The sequence below is a fragment of the Oncorhynchus nerka genome, linkage group LG5, assembly GCF_034236695.1.
Source record: "Oncorhynchus nerka isolate Pitt River linkage group LG5, Oner_Uvic_2.0, whole genome shotgun sequence".
Classification (NCBI taxonomy): Eukaryota; Metazoa; Chordata; class Actinopteri; order Salmoniformes; family Salmonidae; genus Oncorhynchus; species Oncorhynchus nerka.
The window spans coordinates 36,887,563-36,914,105 of record NC_088400.1 but is presented as its reverse complement, the minus strand read 5'-3'; the positions used below and the strand labels follow the sequence as shown (position 1 = coordinate 36,914,105).

Sequence of the window (26,543 nt, the reverse complement as noted above, 5' to 3'; positions counted from 1 at the left end):
ACTCGTTCACTATAATGCAACATTTATAACTAACGTTACCTAGCTAATAACCCTTTAGAGGACCCTTGACATTATATTAAGGTTGAATACTAACGTTAACACGCTAGTTAGCTAGATAACGTCAAATCATTTGACTAACGTTACCGTAGCTAGCTAATTTACCTAACTGCATTTGGTGGAAACTGGCGAGCTATGGGCACATAACTAATATAGCTAGTTAGCTACAAATACAATCTAGTTTATAGATAATTCCAAACGGATCCTAGCATTTGGTTCAACTAAGAAGAGTTTACCAAACGGCGCAAACAGGAGCTAATCCACGGCGCAGGTTTAGCTTCGTGGCAAGATAATACTTTGTGTTTGCCCCGTAACTTGTACAACAACAGAACCCCCTATAATGACAAGTTACTGTCGTTAACCGACCCCAAAAGCTTGAGTGCCGACACAAATGTTACAGTAAATGTTCCTGATTCCACTTCTCTCCACCCTCTTTCCTGTAAATGGGAGCGCGCGGGACAACAATTGCTCCAGTTGATTTCCTCACCTCTGTTCAGTGCAATGCTGTGTTACTTCGCAGCCCGTGGTATCTGATCCTAACATCCAGCCGACTGTGAATTCATGCCCATCCCCCATGCACATTTGCGTGTAGCTGAAGAAGTTCAACAGTTCCTCCACCTTTCCTTTCTTCGCTTCTCCCTAGTATATCCTCGCGCACGCTCTGTAACTATGTTCGCGGCCCTCACTCCAGTTTGTTTTGTTTCCGTTTTCCTTCCCTAGTACAGTGACCGCCGAGACGGATACACTGTACACGGAGGATTGGACTCGAAACAGTGGAAAGAAGGACAACAGCCAGTCCTTCAGTTGCCCGCCGTGCAGTTGGCTCTACACTTCATCCTGGCTGTACAGCGAATGTATCAATGTAAGCGGAGCCCCTGAACATGAATCCCGGCACAATCAGCCAATCACCAGACGCTCTGTAGCCTACTGTCCTCATTTGCGAACCAGACTATCTTCAAGATAACTAAGACAGACCAGGTAAGGGCTTGCATGTACCCAGACGAAGACAGCTTGGCTGTCCAAACGTTGGTTCTAAAATGATTTCATCTGAGCTCCTAGAGTGTGAGGCTCTCCTTTTCTTTTTCAACGTGTGCATGTAGCCTAGCCTACACCACTGCAGTAGTTTAAACATTTGGGATATTTACATACATTTACATGAAAGGTTGGTTTTGCTTTATTGTAAATATTTACATTAGTAGGTCTACACTTCAAAGTAAAAAATACAAATACTGTAGAGGCTGGTTCGCTTAACTAGATCACCTGTGTACCCCTCATCTAGTGCAGTCCTCTGTAAGACTGAGATGATTATTCAGCACATCTGTTACACAACATAAAGATCAAGATAAAGAATGAGCTGTTTGTGCAGTTGCTCAGCAGCCCCCTTACTACACATAAACAGACCTTTAGTTGCTTTGGATGACAGCAACTAAAATGTAAAGTGTGTGGGGTAGGTAGGTTTGGGTTGAGAGAGAGAAACTCCTACCTTCTGGTCGGTACTGGGCGATGATGGTGACCGTCTGGCCGGCCCTCTTCAGCGCTGCAGCTGCCTGCTCGTGGGTGGCATTCCGCAGGTTCACCCCATTCACCTGAGACACACAGCAGAGGGCAGCACCTCAACCATGGAGCCTTGATTGACAAGTCAATGGACCAACCAGCACTGTTCCTCACAGAGCTATTGAGCCAACAAAGGAATAAGACTACCTGGCACTGACATAAGGATGTGGAGGAGAGCCTCATCCTGTTTATCCTCTCCTAGATCACCAACTGGATGATTAGTTTTCAATCAGTGGAGGTATGACCGTGGCATGATGAACAGTTTTGTGACTAGAGAAAATGGCTGATTCACAATCTCATGAGGACCATTGAGCAGATGTGCCCTCCAGAAAGGTACTTATTTGTCATCATGGGGGGCCTTGCATTAGCTATATGATATGTTTGGTTTAAATGAGAGCTGTGACCTTGACTGGAAGATGGTCCAATGGTCTCTTTGGTTTACTTTGATTCCATGCTGCCCAACTTATCATGTTTATCCTGTTACCACTTTGGGTCTACTCCTCTCTCCATTGTTATTGTCTATTGGTAAAGGCAAGTCTTCGATGGTAAATCTTTAGTGCTAAAACACCTTAAATGCACTAATACTGTATACGGTATGCAACTTGCTATACATTTTAAAGCAATGTGTAAACCCTGCCACAGGTTGGCTGGCTGGTTAGTAAGTTGCCAGGACCGGTAAGCCACTGACCGAGAGGATGCGGTCTCCCCTTCTGAGCTCTCCGCTCAGGTCTGCTGGTCCTCCGGCCAGGATGAAGGAGACAAAAATGCCCTCTCCATCCTCGCCACCCACAATGTTGAAGCCCAGCCCCGTGGAGCCCTTGTGCAGCAGAACCTTCCGCGGCTCCCTGCCAAACAGAGCAACAGCGTCAGGGCGCGGGCCGGGACTGGGAGAACAGGAGAGAGGCAGAGACAGACAGAAAGAGGGAGAGAAGTGTTTAGTTTATTAATTCGACCGTAAAAAAAAAACAAAAAAAGTACACAACTTGATGCACATCATAACACACAGTCTGGGACTTATTACAATGTGGTCCTCTTGAGACAAGATGGCTAGGCAAGATTGGACACGGATGAACACAATATGACAGCGAGATAATAAAACATACAAACAAAGAAGAACATCTATCTCATCATTGCAGTTACATCGTAGGGTACATTCATATGGGCACAGAAGACAAAACTATTTTTTACTTTATTTTTAAAGCTGCCCAGAGAGGATGTTATTTTTATGGGCAGCGGCAACTCATTTCACTCGGAGGCCCCAATATACAAGAAAGTATCTTTCCCAGCATTACTCCTGAACCTGTAGAAGCACACATAAGCAACACCTGATCTGGTGCTGTGATTGTATGCATCCCTAACATGGGGAAAGTAGTCATTCAGATATCTGGGAACAGAACCATAAATCCTCCTGTAAACCAGACCTATGTCTAATCTGGGACAACCTCATTAAACCAGACCAAGTCTAATCTGGGACAACCTCATTAAACCAGACCCAGTCTAATCTGGGACACCCTCATTAAAACAGACCCAGTCTAATCTGGGACACCCTAATTAAACCAGACCCAATCTAATCTGGGACACCCTGATTAAACCAGATCCAATCTCATCTGGGACACCCTCATTAAAACAGACCCAGTCTAATCTGGGACACCCTCATTAAAACAGACCCAGTCTAATCTGGGACACCCTCATTAAAACAGACCCAGTCTCATCTGGGACACCCTCATTAAAACAGACCCAGTCTAATCTGGGACACCCTCATTAAAACAGACCCAATCTAATCTGGGACACCCTCATTAAAACAGACCCAGTCTCATCTGGGACACCCTCATTAAAACAGACCCAGTCTAATCTGGGACACCCTCGTTAAACCAGACCCAGTCTAATCTGGGACACCCTTATTAAACCAGACCCAATCTAATCTGTGACACCCTGATTAAACCAGAACCAATCTCATCTGGGACACCCTCATTAAACCAGACCCAGTCTAATCTGGGACACCTTCATTAAACCAGACCCAGTCTCATCTGGGACACCCTCATTAAAACAGACCCAGTCTAATCTGGGACACCCTCATTAAAACAGACCCAGTCTAATCTGGGACACCCTCATTAAACCAGACCCAGTCTAATCTGGGACACCCTTATTAAACCAGACCCAATCTAATCTGTGACACCCTGATTAAACCAGAACCAATCTCATCTGGGACACCCTCATTAAACCAGACCCAGTCTCATCTGGGACACCCTCATTAAAACAGACCCAGTCTAATCTGGGACACCCTCATTAAACCAGACCCAGTCTAATCTGGGACACCCTTATTAAACCAGACCCAATCTAATCTGTGACACCCTGATTAAACCAGAACCAATCTCATCTGGGACACCCTCATTAAACCAGACCCAGTCTCATCTGGGACACCCTCATTAAAACAGACCCAGTCTAATCTGGGACACCCTCATTAAACCAGACCCAGTCTAATCTGGGACACCCTTATTAAACCAGACCCAATCTAATCTGTGACACCCTGATTAAACCAGAACCAATCTCATCTGGGACACCCTCATTAAACCAGACCCAGTCTAATCTGGGACACCTTCATTAAACCAGACCCAGTGTCATCTGGGACACCCTCATTAAACCAGATCCAATCTAATCTGGGACACCGTGATTAAACCAGACCCAGTCTAATATGGGACACCCTAGCCTGAACAGGCAGCCAGTTGATTCCTGAAAGCAGCCTCTGCCTATGTGAGTACATGGACTCACCTTAAATACTACCCTGATCAGTTTATTCTGAGCTATCTGGAACTTCCCCTTCAGAAGCTTAGATAAGCCTCCAAACCAGGAAGTGCTAGCAATGTCTAAATGGTATTGAATAAGGGCAGTGTCTAGCACTCTCATGGAGTCCTTATCAATAAGCTTGGACATTTTAGCCAGAAACTTGGTCCTGGCATTAACCTTCCCTAGCACTTTAGTGGCTATGGTCACAACCCCCAAGCCTCCATTAAGGATGCACCCCAGGTAGCTAACAGAGGTTTTAGTGGTAGTAGGTTGTAGTAGTGGAAAGTGAGGGAGAGAATGAGAAGAGAGAAAGAGGGGGAGAGAGTGGGAAAGAGGGAAGGAAGAGAGAAAGATAGGAGGGGAAACGGAGGTAGTTTAGGAACAGCCCACACCAACATCTGTTTATACATGGTGCCAACTTGTATTCTGGTAAAGTAAATGTTTCAAAGTAAATAATTTCATATACCTTTGCAGGAAAGAAAATCCTAGCATATAAATGAGTAATAAACATCATTCCACAAACGGAACCAAAAAATGTGAAAAAGGAAATGAAATAATTAGACGGCACTCTCACGGATTGACCTACACTGGCAATAGGCATGTAAGAAGAACATGTGGTGATTATGATCAGACTTCACCTCGAACAATGCTTTGAGTTTCAAGGGACAACTGGGCCCACCAAGACAGGCTGTCTTTGCATTAACAATTTGCCCCCTCGGGCACTGTTCCGTCTCACGCTCATGTGCTCACACACACACAATGAGCAGCCCCACGCTTGACTGCTCCTGCTGCAGCTCTGTTTTAGCTTTAGCCGCTGTGAGTCATCATCAGGCAGGCTGAATTCCAGACTGTGTCGGACTGAGGATCTTGAAGAGGCTAAACCACTGCTAGGGACCATCAAAAACCTTCTGAGAACATGCCTCAGATATAAGGCAAAGACACACTTTGCAGAGGCTCTGGAAGCTTACACAGACACACACACACACACAGTCGCCCCTCTCAGCAGAGCCCTCCCCATGGTTCCCATTAGTGGTCTTCACTCCCAGTACTCAGCCTGCGGTCCACAAGAACAATTCCTACTCAATCCCTAATGGCTTTGCTCTAAGTTGCTGAAGAGACTCTTTTTACATCAATGGGGGCCAAGACTGCATACAGTATATACTTTCCTAGCATTAGTCTTAGGGCCTGACTGAAAACAACCCTGATTGTTTCAGTAAAACATGTGAAGAGGCATGGTAAGTTTTAAATGGTTTCACAAAGGTTGATTAACATTAATAAAAGGTACTTAGACTGAAGAGCAATGATTGAATGGTACTTACATAAATAGCTCACATTGATCTAAAACCCATATCAGCACATTCTGGATTGTTCCAAGAGGGTTGGAACCAAAATTACTTTCTAATTGTTTGTTTCGAACAGAAACCCTTATTTTTTATGTTCCATTCCAGTCTTCCAACCAGAAAATAAAGTTCTGAACTGGTTCCTTTGCATTATTTTTTACCCTGTGAAATCTACATTTTTACAAAATAGCTCATTAATTTACATGACCCATTAGTACAGATAGAGAAGCTTGCTATGGAACGTGTAAGCTACAGTAGTTATTTGCATGTTTGATTGGTCAGATAAGTAAAGGTGCGAGATGCGACTGAAATTTCACTGATGGGGAGGAAGCGAGAGAGAGGGGTAGACATGGAGGGGGCTTGGCTTGAAGCGCTGAAGATAATGACATGATTTGAAATGCGTTTAGGCCATTACTAGTATTGTAACTTCACCAAATTACATAATTATATACTAGACATTAGGAATATTTCGGGTTAAAAAAAACAACATTATTAACCAGTTCTGTTCCAGAACACTAGAGATCACTTTAGTTTCCGGTTCCCCCAAAAATGCTGTTATTTTTTGTTTTTTAGTTCTGTTCCCTGACCCGGTTACTACCCCTGGTTACAATTCCCTCCAAATATAATGCATTTCCTCTATTGAGAGTCCCTTAATTTAAGTTCATGCCCATGGCCTCAACCTAGAGCATACTGTATGACTAAAGCCTATTTGGCAGTGAAAGCCTGATGAACAATAGTAGCAGTGCAGTAGGTCTGGGTCTGAATAAGGCAGTCTTTTTCAAATGACTGCATTAGGTTTGTTCCCACATGGGAGGGTGAGTCAGAGATTCATTAAGCCCATACTGACCACATAAACACTCCTCTTTTGGTCATCCATCCACAATTCTGCTTAGCAGTGGCTCTTTTCTATATATCTTTCTAAAGGATGAATACCTTTTTGAAAAAACGACATAACACTTACATACACAATTGAGTAACAGACATGAGTATAGCACATGAGAAATTATCTTTAAAAGACTTCATAAAATAGCAGCAAGCAGCAAAACAAGAGGACCGTTGTACCCCCCCCCCCACACACACAAAAAGCGGACCAGGAAGTGTTTGATCATCCAGAGGAGCTCTATGTGCTCATTCTGAAAAGTCCCTCCCATTCCAACTCAGACACCCGCATCATCATGGTTACCTGAGGTTCCTATGTTTGCTCCTGATTGACAGTCGCTTCCTCAGCCGCTCGGGGTGAGCTCTCACAAACGACATTGAGGAGGAGATGTTCACCGTGAACATGGCGGCTACTGACTGTGGCACATTATTACTCAAACCCCAGGCATTATTACTTTAACTCCAGGAAGAAGTTAGCTATCCCTCTAACACCGCTCTCTATCTCTCCCTTGCTGGTGAGAGGAGCTCTGGTTGAGTCTCGCTGTGTACCGACGAAATCGCAGGCTGTTGTGTGATGGGAAACAGCTCCACTTTGGCCTGTCAAAATCTACATCTCATCATCAGCAACAGGACAAGACTTAACCCTCACCCGCCCACACAGAGCAGACCAGAGACATCTCTAAAGAACAGAACCACATCCTACAGGAAACATCCATGGTAGGTTCCCCCGTGCCAAGCTTCCTCCTCACGTCGCCCAGGCTTCCCTTGAGTGGCTCAGAGGGCTGTGTGTCACAGCAAAAGGTGACGGGAGTGGGATGTTGTCGGGAGGACCTCCAGACTACATGCTGTCCCTCATCGCTTATCTGACGGTGGTGTCCTGGGCCAGCCCACCCAGACGCAGCAACAGCACACCAGCATTCCTGTCCATCAGCCCAGCGCTCTGGAGATTAGGCAGACAGTCTCCCAGCAGCTCCCTGCTAATTTGTGATAGAATAAACAAGCTGAGGAAGTCGTGAACTTAACTTACAAACTCCTGACATCACATCCTCAAAGAATTGATGACAGTCAAGACCCGGAAATAACATAGAGGCCCAAAGTTGTCTTTCAGTAAAACAGCAGAATACAACTCAGGAGAAAATGTGAATAACCAAAGTGACAAGGAGCTTTGCTAAAGTTATTTGAGTGTTGGTGCTCTCTAAGTAAAGGTGTGAGTTTGTTTTGTGTGCCAGCACACGTGTGTATGGAATCCTGATAACAGAAAAAAAGGCTTAGGCAGTGAATTCCAAAGGTTATAAACACAGGGATCAAGCACTCCCTCCCTATCATATGACCTCCTCCCCCCTCGTCTTGTCATCCACGGCAGGAATGTAAACAGTTATGGTGCTGTAAAACCTTTACTCTCTATGCCTGTCTATGGGCCTCTCTCTCCCGTTCACCCGGTCTCTCTCTCCTTCTCTTTCGTTGTCTCTCTCTCTCTTTGCCTCACTCACTCTCTCTCTATATATATATATATATATATCACTGCCCCAGCCATCCTCTTCCCCTCAATGTTTTGGCTGAGGCTGTGAGGCTGAGGCAGCTCAGTCCTAATGCTCTGAATGGAGATGTGGGGTTCAGCGGGTCGTGCCTCCCCAGTGCTGTGCTGCTCTGCTCTGGCAGTCTCCCTCTCCTCAGCCCAGTAATTGGCTCTGTTTGGCTGATTAATAGTGGACACTGTGGACCGCCATTTTCCATGAACACAGAGAGACCAAGTCTCAGTGGAAAACATTAGCTCCCTCTCTTTCTCTCTGGCAGGATCACAAGCCTGTTGCGTGCAGGTCTGGCGTGTACAGATGTAAGAAAGACTGCTCTCTCGTCCCTCTTTTAGTTCTCCCCTTCACATTCTCCAGTGGATTGTACCACTACTTCCTCCCAATCTCTCTTTCTATTTCATTCGAATTCAGTGGTGTTCAAACTTCTTCAGCGGGGACCCCCTTTTTTCCACCAGAATTTCTGGGTACCCCATTTTTCCCCAAGGAATTTCTTGCGACCCCACCCCAAATCTAATGACACAAGCTTAAATCTGTACACTTAGATTGTTAACGACAACAAATACATCTCAATTAATAGCATTTTCATCCCTTATCAAAATGAAAAAAAAAAAAAAAAGAAATACATTTACTCAATATCATTGTATCTTTCAAATTATCTTTCTCAAAAATGTTTATATTGTCCTATACAATAATCTTTACTCTTCATTTTTTGTTCCTAAATAAATAAATAAAAAACATTTTGGCAACCCCACTGCAGTAGTGGGGCCGCGTCCCCGAATTTGAATACCACTGTTCTAATTTGACATGGAAAAGAAAGTCCTCAGTGCTTAGGCAACAGACGGTTAAATATATTTCAAGCCTCTCAGAGCAGCTAAGAATAAACCAGACGCAATGAATGATTAACAGTTTAGACTCACTCTGGAGTACAACTGAACAATTTGTATGTTTAATTGTTTTATTTACAAGGAACAATGATGACTTTTTTCTAACCTTCCAGCTGTCTCTGTCCAGACTCACTCCAATCTGTGCTATGAATGGTTTCCAATGGCCATTGAAGACCCTGCTGCTAATGTGTAGAAATTCCTCTGATCCTCTCTAAAAGCTTATCGGGTCAAAGGTTGATCAGAATCCCAAGTGAAGAACAATGTCAAGTCACTGATTAGCTCACCTGCTGCAGGATCTGTGGATTTCTGTTGTGTTTACAGTAGCTAGTCTCTGGGAAAACAGTCCTGGCCCATAGCATTCTTTACTCTGATAGTGCCCAGTTACACAGTTCAGGTGGCAGTATTGGTCAGCTGAGACAAACACACACGAGCTGTTCACGAGGTCTCATTTAAAATATATTGTATCTATACGAGGATTAATTCACCTGGATTAATAAAGCTTACATAGCCTATAGCAGGACTCCAAACCTGTTCCTGGAGTGCTACCGTCCTGTAGGTTTTCACTCCAACCCTAATGTAGCACACCTGATTCTAATAATTGTATTTTTGGCAGACTGAATCAGGTTAGTTACTACTGGAGGGTAGCTCTCCAGGAACAGGGTTGGAGAGCCCTGGCCTACAGAAAGCAAAGTGATACAGTCATGGCCAAAAGTTTTGAGAATGACACAAATATAACTTTTCACAAAGTCTGCTGCCTCAGTGTCTTTAGATATTTTTGTCAGATGTTACTATGGAATACTGAAGTATAATTACAAGCATTTCATAAGTGTCAAAGGCTTTAATTGACAATTACATGAAGTTGATGCAAAGAGTCAATATTTGCAGTGTTGACCCTTCTTTTTCAAGACCTCTGCAATCCACCCTGGCATGCTGCCAATTAACTTCTGGGCCACATCCTGACTGATGGCAGCCCATTCTTGCATAATCAATGCTTGGAGTTTGTCAGAATTTGTGGGTTTTAGTTTGTCCATCCGCCTCTTGAGGATTGACCACAAGTTCTCAATGGGATTAAGGTCTGGGGAGTTTCCTGGCCATGGACCCAAAATATCGATGTTTTGTTCCCCGAGCCACTTAGTTATCACTTTTGCCTTATGGCAAGGTGCTCCATCATGCTGGAAAAGGCATTGTTCGTCACCAAACTGTTCCTGGATGGTTGAGAGAAGTTGTTCTCAGAGGATGTGTTGGTGCCATTCTTTATTAATGGCTGTGATCTTAGGCAAAATTGTGAGTGAGCCCACTCCCTTGGCTGAGAAGCAACCCCACACATGAATGGTCTCAGGATGCTTTACCGTCGGCATGACACAGGACTGATGTGTCATGCCAACAGGACTGGACTGACAGGACTGACCTTATCTTCTCCGGACAAGCTTTTTTCCAAATGCCCCAAACAATCGGAAATGAGATTCCCGCCCTCCCCAATTAAGGTGCCACCAACCTCCTGTGCCGCCACTTTACACAAGAATTCTCAAACTTCAACAAACCCTGAGAATATAACCCTATGGAAATCCTCCTGGGCTGCAGAGAGGCCTCTCTCCTATTTGACAGCAGGGAATCTGGATTGATCTGGACGTTGATCTACTCTGACTGGACTGGAAGTCTGTTGGCATGATGTCTTCCATGACAACTTCCCTCTATTTAGGTTTGAAGCAGACGTGAGATACTGCAGAGACCCTGGAAAACAGAGCAGGTCCATGGATGCGTTTGTAGACCATGTGTGTTGATTTATGTGTTGTCTGGGTGGGTATGCATGTATAAGTTGCATCGTGAGGGAGCCTGCAGTAACGTGTGTGTCTATGAGTCAGCACATTATGAGGGAATGTCTGAGTAGATCAGTGTGTTTGATTGGTGCTGGCAGCGTGGGCTGCCTGTGTGAGGGGTGGAGGGGGGTGGTGGACCTGGGTGCCATGGCCTGGTTTTCCCAGAGTGCAGATGAATCATGACAGCTGCAGGAATGTCCGGCGTCTGCCGCTCCTCATTTGCTGCCCCGTGCCGGATCAGCCTCTCATTTCCCAGTACATTTATGGTAAGACCACGGCCCAGTGTTTATATTTACATAAGGACAGCAGCAGGCAAAACATTCCTGTGCTGCAGAGCTGCGTGTGTGTGTGTGATGACAGCCTCCAGTTACCCCTCCTCCCAATACTGTGTTCACTTTACCCCCACAGTCTACCTACAGCAAGACCTCACAAATACAGTGGCATGCACCCAGCAGCATAAAGGCCTCCATGATGACATTGTGATTGATAAGGGAAGTGCAGACAGTGGAGTGGACATGCAACATGAATATACACTGAGTGTACAAAACATTAAGGACACCTGCTCCTTCATTTATATTTGAGTCATTTAGCAGATGCTCTTATCCCTAGTGACTTACAGTAGTGAGTGCATACATTTGACATACTTTTTTTGTACTGGTCCCCAATGGGAATCGAACCCACAACCCTGGCGCTGTAACCGAGCCACGCGGGACACCCCAGTATATTTCCATGACATAGCCTGACCAGGTGAATCCAGGTGATAGCTATGATCCCTTATTGATGTCACTTGTTAAATCCACTTTAATCGGTGTAGATCAGGGGAGGAGACAGGTTAAAAAATGATTTTTAAGCCTTGAGACAATTGAGACATTGATTGTGTATGTATGCTAGTCAAGAGGGTGACTGGGCAAGACAAAAGATTTAAGTGCCTTTGAACAGGGTATGGTAGTAGGTTCCAGAAGCACCGCTTGTGTCACGAACTGCAACGCGGCTGGGTTTTTCACTCTCAACAGTTTCCCGTGTGTATCAAAAATGGTCCACCACCCAAAGGACATCCAGCCAACTTGACACAACTGTGGGAAGCACTGGAGTCAACATGGGCCAGCATCCCTGTGGAACGCTTTCGACACCTTGTAGAGTCCATGCCCCGACGAATTGAGGCAGTTCTGAGGGCAAAAGGGGGTGAAACTCAATATTAGAAAAGTGTTCCTAATGTTTTGTACACTCAGTGTATGACAACACATAAAACAAATCAACTAAACAGACACAGAGACAGGTAGATGACTTAAAATACACAATCATAAACCACACAGACACAAACTAAAATTCTATCCATATATCCACTGTAGAGGTTTTCAGTAGGGCAGCTAGGACAATGACAGTGGCTTGGCTGGGGACTCAGCTCTGGGTTAAACTCAGCTCCTGACAGATGGGATTGAGCAGCATGTGGGAGCGAGCGGCTCTGTCAGTCATACACCTGTGGAGACGTGTGTCTCTGTGAAGGGCAGGTAGGACTCTCATCTTTAACTCTCAGTTAGTCGACTCTGCCTCGACCTCGCCTCAGGACTGGAGGGATGTTACTGTTTCTAATTCATATACATGATCAGTTTGATGACTCATTACATGTATTTAACACTATTAGCACGTAGTATTTTCACTCTTAATTAACGTGAAATGGTATTTATGAACATTTGCAATAATTGAATGGAGGTTAGAATGGAAATCTCCTCTCTAAACAAAACAATCAATCAAATGTATTTATAATACCTTTTAACATCAGCAGAGTGCTTATACAGAAACCCAACTTAAAACCCCAAAGAGCAAGCGTTGCAGATGTAAAAGCACGGTGGTTAGGAAAACCTCCCTAGAAGAGCAGGAACCTAGGAAGAAACCCAAAGAGAATCCATGCTCTGAGGGGTGGCCAGTCTTCTTCTGGCTGTGCCCGGTGGAGATTAACATGGCCATTAAGGCCAGAACGTTCTTCAAGATATTCAAACATTCATAGATGACCAGCAGGGTCAAATAATAATCACAGTGGTTCTAGAGGGTTCAACAGGTCAGCACCTCAGGAGTAAATGTCAGTTGGCTTTTCATAGCTGAGCATTCAGAGGTCGAGAGAGAGAGAGAGAGAGAGAAAGAATTTACCAAAAAACAGAGCAAACTAGAATGCTATTTGGCCCTAAACAGAGAGTACTTGGTGTCAGAATACCTGAACACAGTGACTGATGCAAAATTAAGGAAATCTTTGACTATGTACTCAGTGAGCATAGCCTTGCTATTCAGAAAGGTCGCAGATGGCAGACCTGGCTCTCAAGAGAAGACATGCTATGTGCACACTGCCCACAAAATGAGGTGGAAACTGAGCTGCCAAATGTATGACCATATTAGAGACACATATTTCCCTCAGATTACACAGACCCACAAAGAATTCGAAAACAAATCTAATTTTGATAAACTCCCATATCTATTGGGTGAAATACCACAGTGTGCCATCACAGCAGCAAGATTTGTGACCTGTTGCCACAAGAAAAGGGCTACTAGTGAAGAACAAACACCATTGTAAATACAACCTATATTTATGTTTATTTATTTTCCTTTTGTACTTGAACTATTTGCACATCATTACAATACTGTATAAATACATAATATGACATTTGAAATGTCTTTATTCTTTTGGAACTTTTGTAAGTGTAATATTTACTGTACATTTTTTTTTGTTTATTTCACTTTTGTTTATTATCTATTTCACTTGCTTTGGCAATGTACAGTGCCTTGTAAAAGTATTCATCCTCCTTGGCGTTTTTCCAATTTTGTTGCATTACAACCTGTAATTTAAATGGATTTTTATTTAGATTTAATGTAATGGACATACAGAAAATAGTCCAAATTGGTGAAGTGAAAATTTAAAAAAATACCTGTTTAAATCAAACAAAACAAAAATACGGAAAAGTGGTGCGTGCATATTTATTCACACACTTTGTTATGAAGCCCCTAAATAAGATCTGGTGCAACCAATTACCTTCAGAAGTCACACAATTAGTTAAATAAAGCCCACCTGTGTGCAATCTAAGTATCAACTGATCTGTCACATGATCTCAGTATATATACACCTGTTCTGAATGGCTCCAGAGTCTGCAACACCACTAAGCAAGGAGCACCACCAAGCAAGCAGCACCATGAAGACCAAGGAGCTCTCCAAACAGGTCAGGGACAAAGTTGTGGAGAAGTACAGATCAGGGTTGGGTTATAAAAAAATCGGAAACTTTGAACATACCACGGAGCACCATTAAATCCATTATTAAAAAATGGAAAGAATATGGCACCACAACAAACCTGCAAAGAGAGGGCCGCCCACCAAAACTCACGGACCAGGCAAGGAGGGAATTAATCAGAGAGGCAACAAAGAGACCAAAGATAACCCTGAAGGAGCTGCAAAGATCCACAGCGGAGTATCTGGCCATAGGACCAATTTAAGCCGTCCCTTCCACAGAGCTGGGCTTTACGGAAGAGTGTCCAGAAAAAAGCCATTGCTTAAAGAAAAGAATAAGCAAACACGTTTGGTGTTCGCGAAAAGGCATGTGGGAGACTCCCCAAACATAAGGAAGAAGGTACTCTGGTCAGATGAGACTAAAATGTAGCTTTTTGGCCATCAAGGAAAATGCTATGTCTGGTGCAAATCTAACACCTCTCATCACCCCGAGAACACTATCCCCACATTAAAGTATGGTGGTGGCAGCATCATGTTGTGGGGATGTTTTTCATCGGCAGGGACTGTGAAACTGGTCAGAATTTAAGGAATAATGTATTTTTTTATTTTACCTTTATTTAACTAGGCAAGTCAGTTAAGAACAAATTCTTATTTTCAATGACGGCCTAGGAACAGTGGGTTAACTGCCTGTTCAGGGGCAGAACGACAGATTTGTACCTTGTCAGCTCGGGGATTTGAACTTGCAACCTTCCGGTCACTAGTCCAATGCTCTAAGCACTCGGCTGCCGCTGGCCCTAAATACAGGGACATTTTTGAGGGAAACCTGTTTCATTCTTCCAGAGATTAGAGACTGGGACGGAGGTTCACCGTCCAACAGGACAATGACCCTAAGCATACTGTTAGAGCAACACTTGAGTGGTTTAAGGGGAAACATTTAAATGCCTTGGAATGGCTTAGTCAAAGCCCAGACCTCAATCCAATTGAGAATCTGTGGTATGACTTAAAGATTGCCGTACACCAGCAGAACCCATCCAACTTGAAGGAGCTGGGGCAGTTTTGCCTTGAAGAATGGGCAAAAGTCCCAATGGCTTGATGTGCCAAGCTTATAGAGACATACTCCAAGAGACTTGCAGCTGTAATTGCTGCAAAAGGTGGCTCTACAAAGTATTGACTTTAGGGGGGGGGGGGGGGGGGGTGAATAGATATGCACGCTCAAGTTTTCTGTTTTTTTGTCTTATTTCTTGTGTGTTTCACAATAAAACATATTTTGTATCTTCAAAGTGGTAGGCATGTTGTGTAAATCAAATGATACAACCCCCCAAAGAATCTATTTTAATTCCAGGTTGTAAGGCAACAAAAAAGGAAAAATGCCAAGGGGGATGAATACTGTCGCAAGCCACTGTACACATGTTTCCCATGCCAATAAAGCCCTTAAATTGACATTGAATTGAATAGAAAATTGAATTGAATTGAGAGAGACTGTAGTGTGTCTGTGTAGGGAAAACAATGTTTAATATGTTAACTCTGGAAATACAAATCTAGATGTGTCGATGGAGAGGATAAAACGAACATCAGTGGAAAACGTTCACCCTTTGATGTTAGACAGGTTGTCAAAGCAGATAATTATCTAAGCCACTGTGGTTACCGTCATTACATTAGGGCAGTGACACATAGCCCGGTAAAGGATTTTATAGATGTAAACTGTGAGTATGACCACCAACATAACAAGCATGAGCTGACATGGACATGGAGAGGTAAGACATGTATAGACTGTTACAGACAGACAGACAGATTCTAAGTGGCTATCTATCAGACACAGATGAGAGGCACTCCCTTACAAGGGAGCTCTGTCAACTCAGACAGCACTCTCTCCTCCTTTTCCCTCCCTCCTTCCCTATCTCTTCATTCTGCCATCTCTCCTCCTCTGGTCTCAAAAGTGCAGCCACGTGCAGATGTGGTGTAGGGGGTGAAGGCAGGGCCATAGCTAATACACAGGACAATACACAGGACAATACACAGTACAATACACAGTACAAATACACATGACAATACACAGGACAAATAAACAGGACAATACACAGGACAATACACAGAACAAATACACAGGACAAATACACAGTACAAATACACATGACAATACACAGGACAATACACAGAACAATACACAGTACAAATACACAGGACAACACACAGGACAAATACAGATATGTACGTGCACATTCATAGCAACTATTACACACAAACATTGTAGAACTGCATGCCCACACGCACCGTACAGTCATTGCCACGCACATCCCACATACACACACACACATGCACACGCACTCTCACTTACGCACACACACAATAGCTTGCGTATTAAGGTGACTGCGCCTCTGGGGCTTTCAAATCAAGCTAAGTGAATGATGTTTCACTGTTTGGCCAAGAGGTCGTAAGGCAGATTGAGGGAGTATGGGATGGGCTTCTTTGAGGTATTTGGGGCTTCTTTGAGGTATTTGGGCTATACAGTGCCACCTCAGACAGAACTGAACCCTCCTTGCACAGCTAGTCAACCTGAGACAAACACATTGCCACACCGTTGGGAGTCCCACTTAACTCCATCTATCTACATACAGTGCCTTCAGAAAGTATTCAGACCCCTTGACTTTTCCACCATTTTGTTACGTTACAGCCTTATTCAAAAATTGATTCAATTGTTGTTATCTTTCTAATCAATCTACACACAATACCCCATAATCACAAAGCAATTTTTTTTTGAATTATTTGCTCATGTATTAGACCCTTTACTCAGTACTTTGTTGAAGCACCTTTGGCAGCGATTACAGTCTCTAGTCTTTTTGGGTATGACGCTACAAGCTTGGCACACCAGTATTTAGGGAGTTTCTCCCATTCTTCACTGCAGAACCTCTCAAGCTCTGTCAGGTTGGATGGGGAGCGTAATTGCACAGCTATTTTCAGGTATCTCCAGAGATGTTCAATCGGGTTCAAGTCCGGGCTCTGGCTGGGCCACTCAAGACATTCAGAGACTTGTCCATAAGCCAGTCCTGCATTGTTTTGGCTGTGTGCTTAGGGTCGTTGTACTGTTGGAAGGTGAACCTTTGCTCCAGTCTAAGGCCCTGAGCACTCTGGAGCAGGTTTTAAGGATCTCTCTGTACTTTATTCCGTTCATCTTTGCCTTCATCCTGACTAGTCTCCCTGAAAAACATCCCCACAGCATGATGCTGCCACCACCATGCTTCATCGTCGGGATAGTGCCAGATTTCCTCCAGACATGACGCTTGGCATTCAGGCCAAAGAGTTCAATCTTGGTTTCATCATACCAGATAATCTTGTGTCTCATGGTCTGAGAGTCTTTAGGTGCCTTTTGGCAAACTCCAAGTTGGCTGTCGTGCATTTTACTGAGGAGTGGCTTCTGTCTGGCCACTCTACCATAAAGGCCTAATTATTGGAGTGTTGCTGGAAGGTTCTCCCATCTCCACAGAGGAACTCTGGAGCTTTGTCAGAGTAACCATCGGGTTCTTGGTCACCTCCTTGACCAAGGACCTTCTCCCCGGATTGCTCAGTTTGGCCAGGCGGCCAACTCTAGGAAGTCTTGGTGGTTCCAAACTTCTTCCATTTAAGAATGATGGAGGTCACTGTGTTCTTGGGGACCTTCAATGCTGCATACATTTGTTGATACCCTTCCCCAGATCTGTGCCTTGACATAATCCTGTCTCTGAGCTCTATGGACAAATTCCTTCAACCTCATGGCTTGGCCTTTGCTCTGACATGCATTGTCAACTGTGGTACCTTATATAGACAGGTGTGTGCCTTTCCAAATCATGTCCAATCAATTGAATTTACCAAAAATTGACTCCAATCAAGTTGTAGAAAAAGGTCAAGGATACTCAATGCACCTGAGCTCAATTCTGAGTCTCAGAGCAAAGGGTTTGAATACTTATGTAAATAAGGTACTTTTGTTTTTTGTTTTTAACACATTTGCAAACAAATCTAAAAAACATGGTTCACTTTGTCATTATGGGGTATTGTGTATAGATTGAGATTTAAAAAATAACATTTTAGAATAAGGCTGTACTGTAAAAAATTTGGAAAATGTCAAGGGGTCTGAATACTTTCCGAAGGCACTGTGCTTATCACCAAAGAAAGCCACAACACCAACCTGGAATGCCAGGTAAAGCAACGGTCACCACACCAAAATCAAATAAGGAATATTCTAAAGTTCACGACAAAAAGCCTTTTACTGCTCTCTCTGATGGCTCTGTTATGTCATGAGAAAGTGACTAACCCTTGATTGTAAAAAAATACTATTAAACCTACATTCACATGGTGAAAACAATATAATACATTTTTGTGTGAATTTTACATTATATCATTCTGTAAAAAGATGAATGTGCTGTACAAGAATGAGATAATAAGAAAACATGCAAAAATGGTACTGACCTGGTGAAGTCTTCCTCCCCCAGCATGTGACGGGGGTCTGGGGAGTACCTGGAGGGCGTGACCTGGGGGGGCTGGCTGTAGACGGGCTTGGGCTCCATAGCTCCCATGTAGGCCATGCCTGAGTTGTGGCTGACGTGGTTGTCCACCATGGTGGGGAAGGCTGGAGGGAGGGCAGGGAGGGCCAGACCAGTAGATGGAAAGGAGGGATGATTAAAACAGTGGTCCACTGAAGGCCTGCCAGGATGGATCAACTCATACCACTATCATACATGTGACGATGCCTGTTTATGGCCCATAAAATACAGTATTCTCTCTACATTAGATTAGTCAGTGTGGGTAGTGTCTATACCTGAGTCCCCAGATTTACATTCCATCATGGGGGGCTACAGTACTTATAACCCATGGGGGGCTACAGTACTTACAACCCATGGGGGGCTACAGTACTTATAACCCATGGGGGGCTACAGTACTTATAACCCATGGGGGGCTACAGTACTTATAACCCATGGGGGCTACAGTACTTACAACCCATGGGGGGCTACAGTACTTACAACCCATGGGGGGCTACAGTACTTATAACCCATGGGGGGCTACAGTACTTATAACCCATGGGGGGCTACAGTACTTATAACCCATGGGGGGCTACAGTACTTACAACCCATGGGGGGCTACAGTACTTACAACCCATGGGGAGCGACAGTACTTATAACCCATGGGGGGGCTACAGTACTTACAACCCATGGGGGGCTACAGTACTTATAACCCATGGGGGGCTACAGTACTTATAACCCATGGGGTGCTACAGTACTTTAACCTATGGGGGGCTACAGGACTTACAACCCATGGGGGGCTACAGTACTTTAACCTATGGGGGGCTACAGGACTTACAACCCATGGGGGGCTACAGTACTTATAACCCATGGCTTTAAAAATCAACTATAGATCATCTGACTATACTGTAGAACACAAGTGTCAATATCATTCCACGGAGCGCCGAGTGTCTGCGGGTTTTCGCTCCTCCCTTGTGCTTGATGGATGAATTAAGGTCACGAATTAGTAAGGAACTCCCCACACCTGGTTGTCTGGGTTTAATTGAAAGGAAAAAACAAAAACCTGCAGACACTAGGCCCTCCATGGAATGAGTTTGACACCCCTGCTGTAGACAAGACTGTCAGAGCTGCTTTAAGTCAGTATGAAGGGCTTGCCCAAACCATGGCAACCATACATACTAAACAACAACCTACTATGCATTCGGAAAGTTTTCAGAACCGTTGACCGTTTCCTCATTTTGTTACGTTACAGCCTATTCTAAAATGTATTTTTTTTCATCCTCATCAATCTACACACAATAGCGCATAATGACAAAGCAAAAACAGTTTAAAAAATTTTTTTAGCAAATAATTCAAAATAAAAAACAGAATAACCTTATTTACATAAGTATTCAGACGCTTTGCTATGAGACTCGAAATTGAGCTCAGGTGCATCTTGTTTCCATTGATCATCCTTGAGATGTTTCAACAACATGATTGAAGTCCACCTGTGGTAAATTGATTGAACATGATTTGGAAAGGCACACACCTGTCTGTATAAAGTACCACAGTTGACAGTGCATGTCAGAGCAAAACCAAGCCATAAGGTCGAAGGAATTTGTCCATAGAGCTCAGAGACAGGATTGTGTCGAGGCACAGATCTGGGAAGGGTATCAAAAAAATGTATACAACATTGGAGGTCCCCAAGAACACAGTGGCCTCCATCATTCTTAAATGGAAGAAGTTTGGAACCACCAAGACTCTTCCTAGAGCTGGCCGCCTGGCCAAACTGAGCAATCAGGGGAGAAAGGCCTTTTTCAGGGAGGTGACCAAGAACCCAATGGTAACTCTGACAGAGCTCCAGAGTTCCTCTGTGGAGGTGGGAGAACCTTACAGAAGGACAATCATCTCTGCAGCACTCCACCAATCAGGCCTTTATGGTAGAGGGGCCAGACGGAAGCCACTCCTCAGTAAAAGGCACATGACAGCCCACTTGGAGTTTGCGAAAAGGCACCTAAAGACTCTCAGACCATAAGACACAAGATTCTCTTTGGTCTGAATGCCAAGTGTCACGTCTGTAGGAAACCTGGCACCATTCCTACCGTGAAGCATGGTGGTGGAAGAATCATGCTGTGGGAATAATTTTTCAGGCGGAAGTTACTGGGAGACTAGTCAGGATCGAGGGAAAGATGAACGGAGCAAAGTACAGAGAGATCCTTGATGAAAACCTGCTCCAGTGCACTCATGACCTCAGACTGGGGCGAAGGTTCACCTTCCAACAGGACAATGACCCTAAGCTAACAGCCAACAACGCAGCAGTGGCTTCGGGACAAGTCTCTGAATGTCCTTGAGTAGCCCAGCCAAAGCCTGGACTTGAACCCGATCGAACATCTCTGGAGAGACCTGAAAATAGCTGTGCCGCGACGCTCCCCATCCACCTGACAGCCTGAGAGGATCTGAAGAGAAGAATGTGAGAAACTACCCAAATACAGGTGTGCCAAGCTTGTAGCGTCATACCCAAGAAGAGGCTGCAATCGCTGCCAAAGGTGCTTCAACAAAGTACTGAGTAAAGGGTCTGAATACTTATATAAATGTAATATTTCTTTTTTTAAATTTTTATAAACTGTATATAAATTTGCACACATTTCTAAAAACCTATTTTTGCTTTGTCCTTATGGGTTATTGTGTGTAGACTGATGAGGGAAACAATTTAATAAATTTTAGAATAAAGCTGTAACGTAACAGAATGTGGAAAAAGTCAAGGGGTCTGAATACTTTCTGAATGCACTGTATACAGTCCTTTTCTTGAGGGGTGGATCAGATTTAATCATTCAAATAGATTGCGGCTTCTATCAATGTAATTATCTGCATCATTTCCAATTCCCCATATATATTTTTTTGTAAATATATACTGTATATTATTTTAAATATATACAGTACCAGTCAAAAGTTTGGACACACCTACTCAGTCAAGGGTTTTTCTTCATTTTAAAATCAAAATATATGTTATATTTGAGATTCTTCAAAGTAGCCACACTCTGCCTTGATGACAGCTTTGCACACTCTTGGCATTCTCTCAACCAGCTTCATGAGGTAGTCACCTGGAATGCATTTCAATTAACAGGTGTGCCTTGTTAAAAGTTAATTTGCAGAATTTCTTTCCTTTTTAATGTGTTTGAGCCAATCATTTGTGTTGTGACAAGGTAAGAGTGGTATACAGAAGATAGCCCTGTTTGGTAAAATACCACGTCCATATTACGGCAAGAACAGCTCAAATAAGCAAAGAGAAACGACAGTCCATCATTACTTTAAGACATGAAGGTCAGTCAATACGGAACATTTCAAGAACTTTAAAGTTTCTTCAAGTTCAGTCGCAAAAATCATCAAGCGCTATAACAAAACTGGCTCTCATGAGGACCGCCACAGGAAAAGAAGACCCAGATTTACAAAGTTCACCAGAGTTACCAGCCTCAGAAATTGCATACAAATAAATATTTCACAGAGTTCAAGTAACAGACACATCTCAACATCAACTGTTCAGAGGAGACTGCGTGAATCAGGCCTTCGTGGTTGATTTGCTGCAAAGAAACCACCACTAAAGCACACCAATAAGAAGAAGAGACATGCTTGGGCCAAGAAACACGAACAATAGACATTAGACCAGTGGAAATCTGTCCTTTAGTCTGATAAGTCCAAATATGACATTTATGGTTCCAACTGCCGTGTCTTTGTGAGACGCAGAGTAGGTGAACAAATGATCTCCACATGTGTGGTTCCCACCGTGAATCATGGAGGAGGAGGTGTGATGGTGTGGGGGTGCTTTGCCGGTGACACTGTAAGTGATGTACTGTATTGAGAATAAACGAGTTGGACAGCAGTTGAAGGAAAAGCAGCCAACAAGTGCTCAGCATATGTAGGAACTCCTTCAAGACTGTTGGAAAAGCATTCCAGGTGAAGCTGGTTGAAAGAATGCCAAGAGTGTTCAAAGCTGACATCAAGGCAAAGGGTGGCTGCTTTGAAGAATCTCAAATATAAAATATATTTTGATTTGTTTAACACTTTTTGGTTACTACATGATTCAATATGTGTTTTTTCATAGTTTTGATGTCTTCACTATATTCTACAATGTAGAAAAAAGTAAAAATGAAGAAATACCCTTGAAATAGTAGGTGTGTCCAAACTTTTGACTGGTACTATATATATATATATATATATGTATATATATATATATATATATATACACACAAATATAACATATAATATTTTTTATGTATTTTCCTTTATTATTTTCCCCTAACCCTACCACCCCTCCCCTAATTGGAGTAAACTAATGGACAACCATACTTAGGCTTCTACTTCCAGCTTATACACACTACATACATTTTACGGACACAGTATATTTAAATTTGTTTATTTTGTTCGTTTTAATATACAGTCCTACTGTACAGGCCCTTTGATAATAAACCACTGGTTGACATGCATATTGTTTGGTGCCATACAGGATACCTGTAATAATTACATATAGTCAAGTACAGGTGTGTGTGTGTGTTTGTGTGTGGCCCATGTAAGTACTGTTCTCCTGAGCAGGCATGTGTGGATGTGAGAAAGCCTCCCCACTCAGTGGGAGAGAGAGACAGACAGACAGAGCTGTTGCAGTGGGCAGCAGTGTGTGCTCACCATGTAGGAGTCTGGGCACAGCTGCGCTGAGGAGAACACACTGAAGCAGCTCTACCACTCACTAGGATAATCTATAATCATCCCTGTTACAGGGACAATGACATACACCTAGACTTAATGCTAATCAACAGAGCATTCTTCACACAACTGTTGCCGGGGTTTGTTTTGGAGGCTGAGGTATGAAATGATAATGAGCGGTGTGAATAGAGAGCCAGTGTTATTACTGCAGGGTTCCTGTGGTCTTCCATTAAAACAAACTGTGGACCAACTGAGTGGCACAGCGGTCTAAGGTACGGCATCGCAGTGCTAGCGGCGATGGGTTTGATAACGGGCTGTGTCGCAGCCGTCCGCGACTGGGAGACCCATGAGGCGGTGGACAATTGGCCCAGCGTCGTCCGGGTTTGGCCGACCGGGATGTCCTTGTCCCGTCGCGCTCTTGCGACTCCTGTGGCGGGCCGGGCGTATGCACTCTGACACAGTCCTCAGGTGCACGTTGTTTCCTCCGACACATTGGTGCGGCTGGCTTCCGGAATAAGCGAGCATTGTGTCAAGAAGCAGTGCGGCTTGGCGGGGTCGTGTTCCGGAGGACGCAGAGATCTCGACCTTCGCCTCTCCTGAGTGTTGCAGCGATGGGGCAAGACTGTAACTACCAATTAGATATCACGAAATTGGGGAGAAAAAGGGGCAAAAAGTACAAACATTTAAAAAATGATTAATAAAAAAGGTCTGCTGGTACCATTGAGGCAAGGCCTGGGATATAAAAGTGTAGTTGGATGCATTATAAGCAGTATGAGGGTAGGAGAGTGGGAGTGTTTAGTTTGAGCTACAGTGGACTACAGTTGCTAGCAGAAGAAGGTACGTACTGCTGGAGTAGTCTGGAGGGGCATACATGTCGTTGAGGTGCACGGGTCCGGGCTTGGCCACCTTGAGGTAGACCATGTCAGAGGTGTTCTTCAGCGCCGCCACCGCCTCCTCGTGGCGCACGTCCTGCAGGATGATGTTGTTCACCTGGAGCACACAGACCACAGGGAAATCCTCAGGTCCACATCACCGAGGCTTATAGCTACCTCTCTTAGTTTGCCTGAGCCACACCCAAATCAATCATACACTACTGTTGCTGTGTCCTACTAAGATACAGCGTGTGATATGCGAGCATAAGATGCCGCCGACGGAGATGGTCCACATCTTACGTGCTCCAACCCGACTGACTCGGTACCGGTACTCCTTGTATATAGCCTCCGTATTGTTATTTATTGTGTTACTATTTCTGATTTTTATTATACACATTTTCGTACTTTTTAACTCTGCATTGTTGGGAAAGGGCTCGTTAGTAAGTATTTCACGGTAAAGTCACCTGTATTCGGGGCATGTGACAAATAACATTGGATTTGATTTGAAAATACTTCAAAGGTTTTGAAGAGAGCTGCTCTATATTATAATAGAGATTGTTTACTCCGGGAGCCACCACGTCTGCATCATTGTGTCTCCAGATAAAATCATGGATTTGGGAAAACACTTTAATCAAATAGCATAAATGATCAATACGGCCGTCCGCACAGCTCTCCCCCCACAACGCTTGTAGCGCCTTAATTACTTTGTTTTTATGTATGACAGCCTTAAACACATCTCAAATTCTTCAAACAGCGTTGTCAATCATTCAGCCTGGCAGGTGGTCCAATTTATCTTCTGCCAGTGTGGAACAGAATATGCCCGGGGAGCAGCCAGGAAGTTTGAGCCCAGTCTGCAGCACCGTTTCAGTCACACACATGGCCATAAACGCTGAAGAGTGTCGCCTGGCTCTCTTGAGAAACGGCCAGGTAAGGGCACCTAGAGTCCTTTTGTGCAGGGTATGAATGTAGATCAGTGTCCTGATGTGTGCAGGGTATGAATGTAGATCAGTGTCCTGATGTGTGCAGGGTATGAATATAGATCAGTGTCCTGATGTGTGCAGGGTATGAATGTAGATCAGTGTCCTGATGTGTGCAGGGTATGAATATAGATCAGTGTCCTGATGTGTGCAGGGTATGAATGTAGATCAGTGTCCTGATGTGTGCAGGGTATGAATATAGATCAGTGTCCTGATGTGTGCAGGGTATGAATATAGATCAGTGTCCTGATGTGTGCAGGGTATGAATATAGATCAGTGTCCTGATGTGTGCAGGGTATGAATGTAGATCAGTGTCCTGATGTGTGCAGGGTATGAATGTAGATCAGTGTCCTGATGTGTGCAGGGTATGAATATAGATCAGTGTCCTGATGTGTGCAGGGTATGAATATAGATCAGTGTCCTGATGTGTGCAGGGTATGAATATAGATCAGTGTCCTGATGTGTGCAGGGTATGAATATAGATCAGTGTCCTGATGTGTGCAGGGTATGAATATAGATCAGTGTCCTGATGTGTGCAGGGTATGAATATAGATCAGTGTCCTGATGTGTGCAGGGTATGAATATAGATCAGTGTCCTGATGTGTGCAGGGTATGAATGTAGGTGGGGATGGAGTGTAAAAAAGAACTCTGGTGCTGCTCTGCAAGTGGCCATGGACACGAGTGCTGCTGCTGCCAAATGTGGTTGGTTGGTTTGTTTTGTCACAAACTGGGTGAAGTAATGCGCACTATTATGCCTTTGAAGCACGAGTGACTGGCAAGGATTCCTGGACTACTACTAACATGGCTGATTATTTTCAGCATCACGCAATGTTCCACTGCTACGACGCCGCACCTGGCACAGGGTGATCGGGCTTCGTGGACATACACCAGGAAGGAGCTCCTAGCACTACGGGACTTTGGAGATTAACTGCCGGGCGGCCTGCTGAGCGAAGTGCCAGAGGAGCTGCTACACCGGCGGGGAGCAGAGTGATGGCAGCGGACTCCAACAGCACTTCCACTTCCTGCTTGGACTCAGGATCTATGGAGTCAACCAGAAGATCATCTCCTCTTCTATAGATCCTCCATTAAGTCAATCCTCTACACTACAGCATTTTCACATGGTTTGCTAACCTGACAGCTCAATGCCTAAACCTTGAGAATGACCAAGACAGCAGGGAAGATAATAGGCATAACCTCCAGGACATTATACAGGATACCGTCATCAGACCGGCCAGAAAGGTCAAATCGGACCCCACACCTGCACTGAACACAGAGTTCCAGCTGATGCCATCGAGGAGGCTACAGGGTGTTTATACGCAGGCTGAACAGATATAAACTGTAGGCCTTCATCATGTGGAACTGCCCCCTAGTCACAGCCTTGCCTGACATGAACTTATTCATGTTGGGGGGGTTGTGCCAATTGATTCTATGTACTTACGTGGAAGCAGCAGCACACTTGACGAGTCAAATTTCTC

At 44.1% G+C, this 26,543-nt stretch overlaps 1 protein-coding gene across 7 annotated transcripts in view; it reads right to left on the bottom strand.

Annotated features, from left to right (window-relative positions):
* LOC115129419 (disks large homolog 3) overlaps nucleotides 1-26,543 on the bottom strand; it is a 178,622-nt gene that overhangs the window by 29,235 nt on the left and 122,844 nt on the right. For 5 of the 7 annotated variants that reach the window (XM_065018609.1, XM_065018610.1, XM_065018612.1 and 2 more), the window contains 4 exons: nucleotides 24,065-24,209; nucleotides 18,496-18,655; nucleotides 2,300-2,495; nucleotides 1,541-1,643 (listed from right to left, as the gene is read on the bottom strand). In XM_065018609.1, coding sequence (XP_064874681.1) covers nucleotides 1,541-1,643; nucleotides 2,300-2,495; nucleotides 18,496-18,655; nucleotides 24,065-24,209 — 604 coding nt within the window. The remainder of the gene's footprint in view (nucleotides 1-1,540; nucleotides 1,644-2,299; nucleotides 2,496-18,495; nucleotides 18,656-24,064; nucleotides 24,210-26,543) is intronic. The other 2 variants (XM_065018614.1, XM_065018611.1) reach the window with 1 other exon arrangement.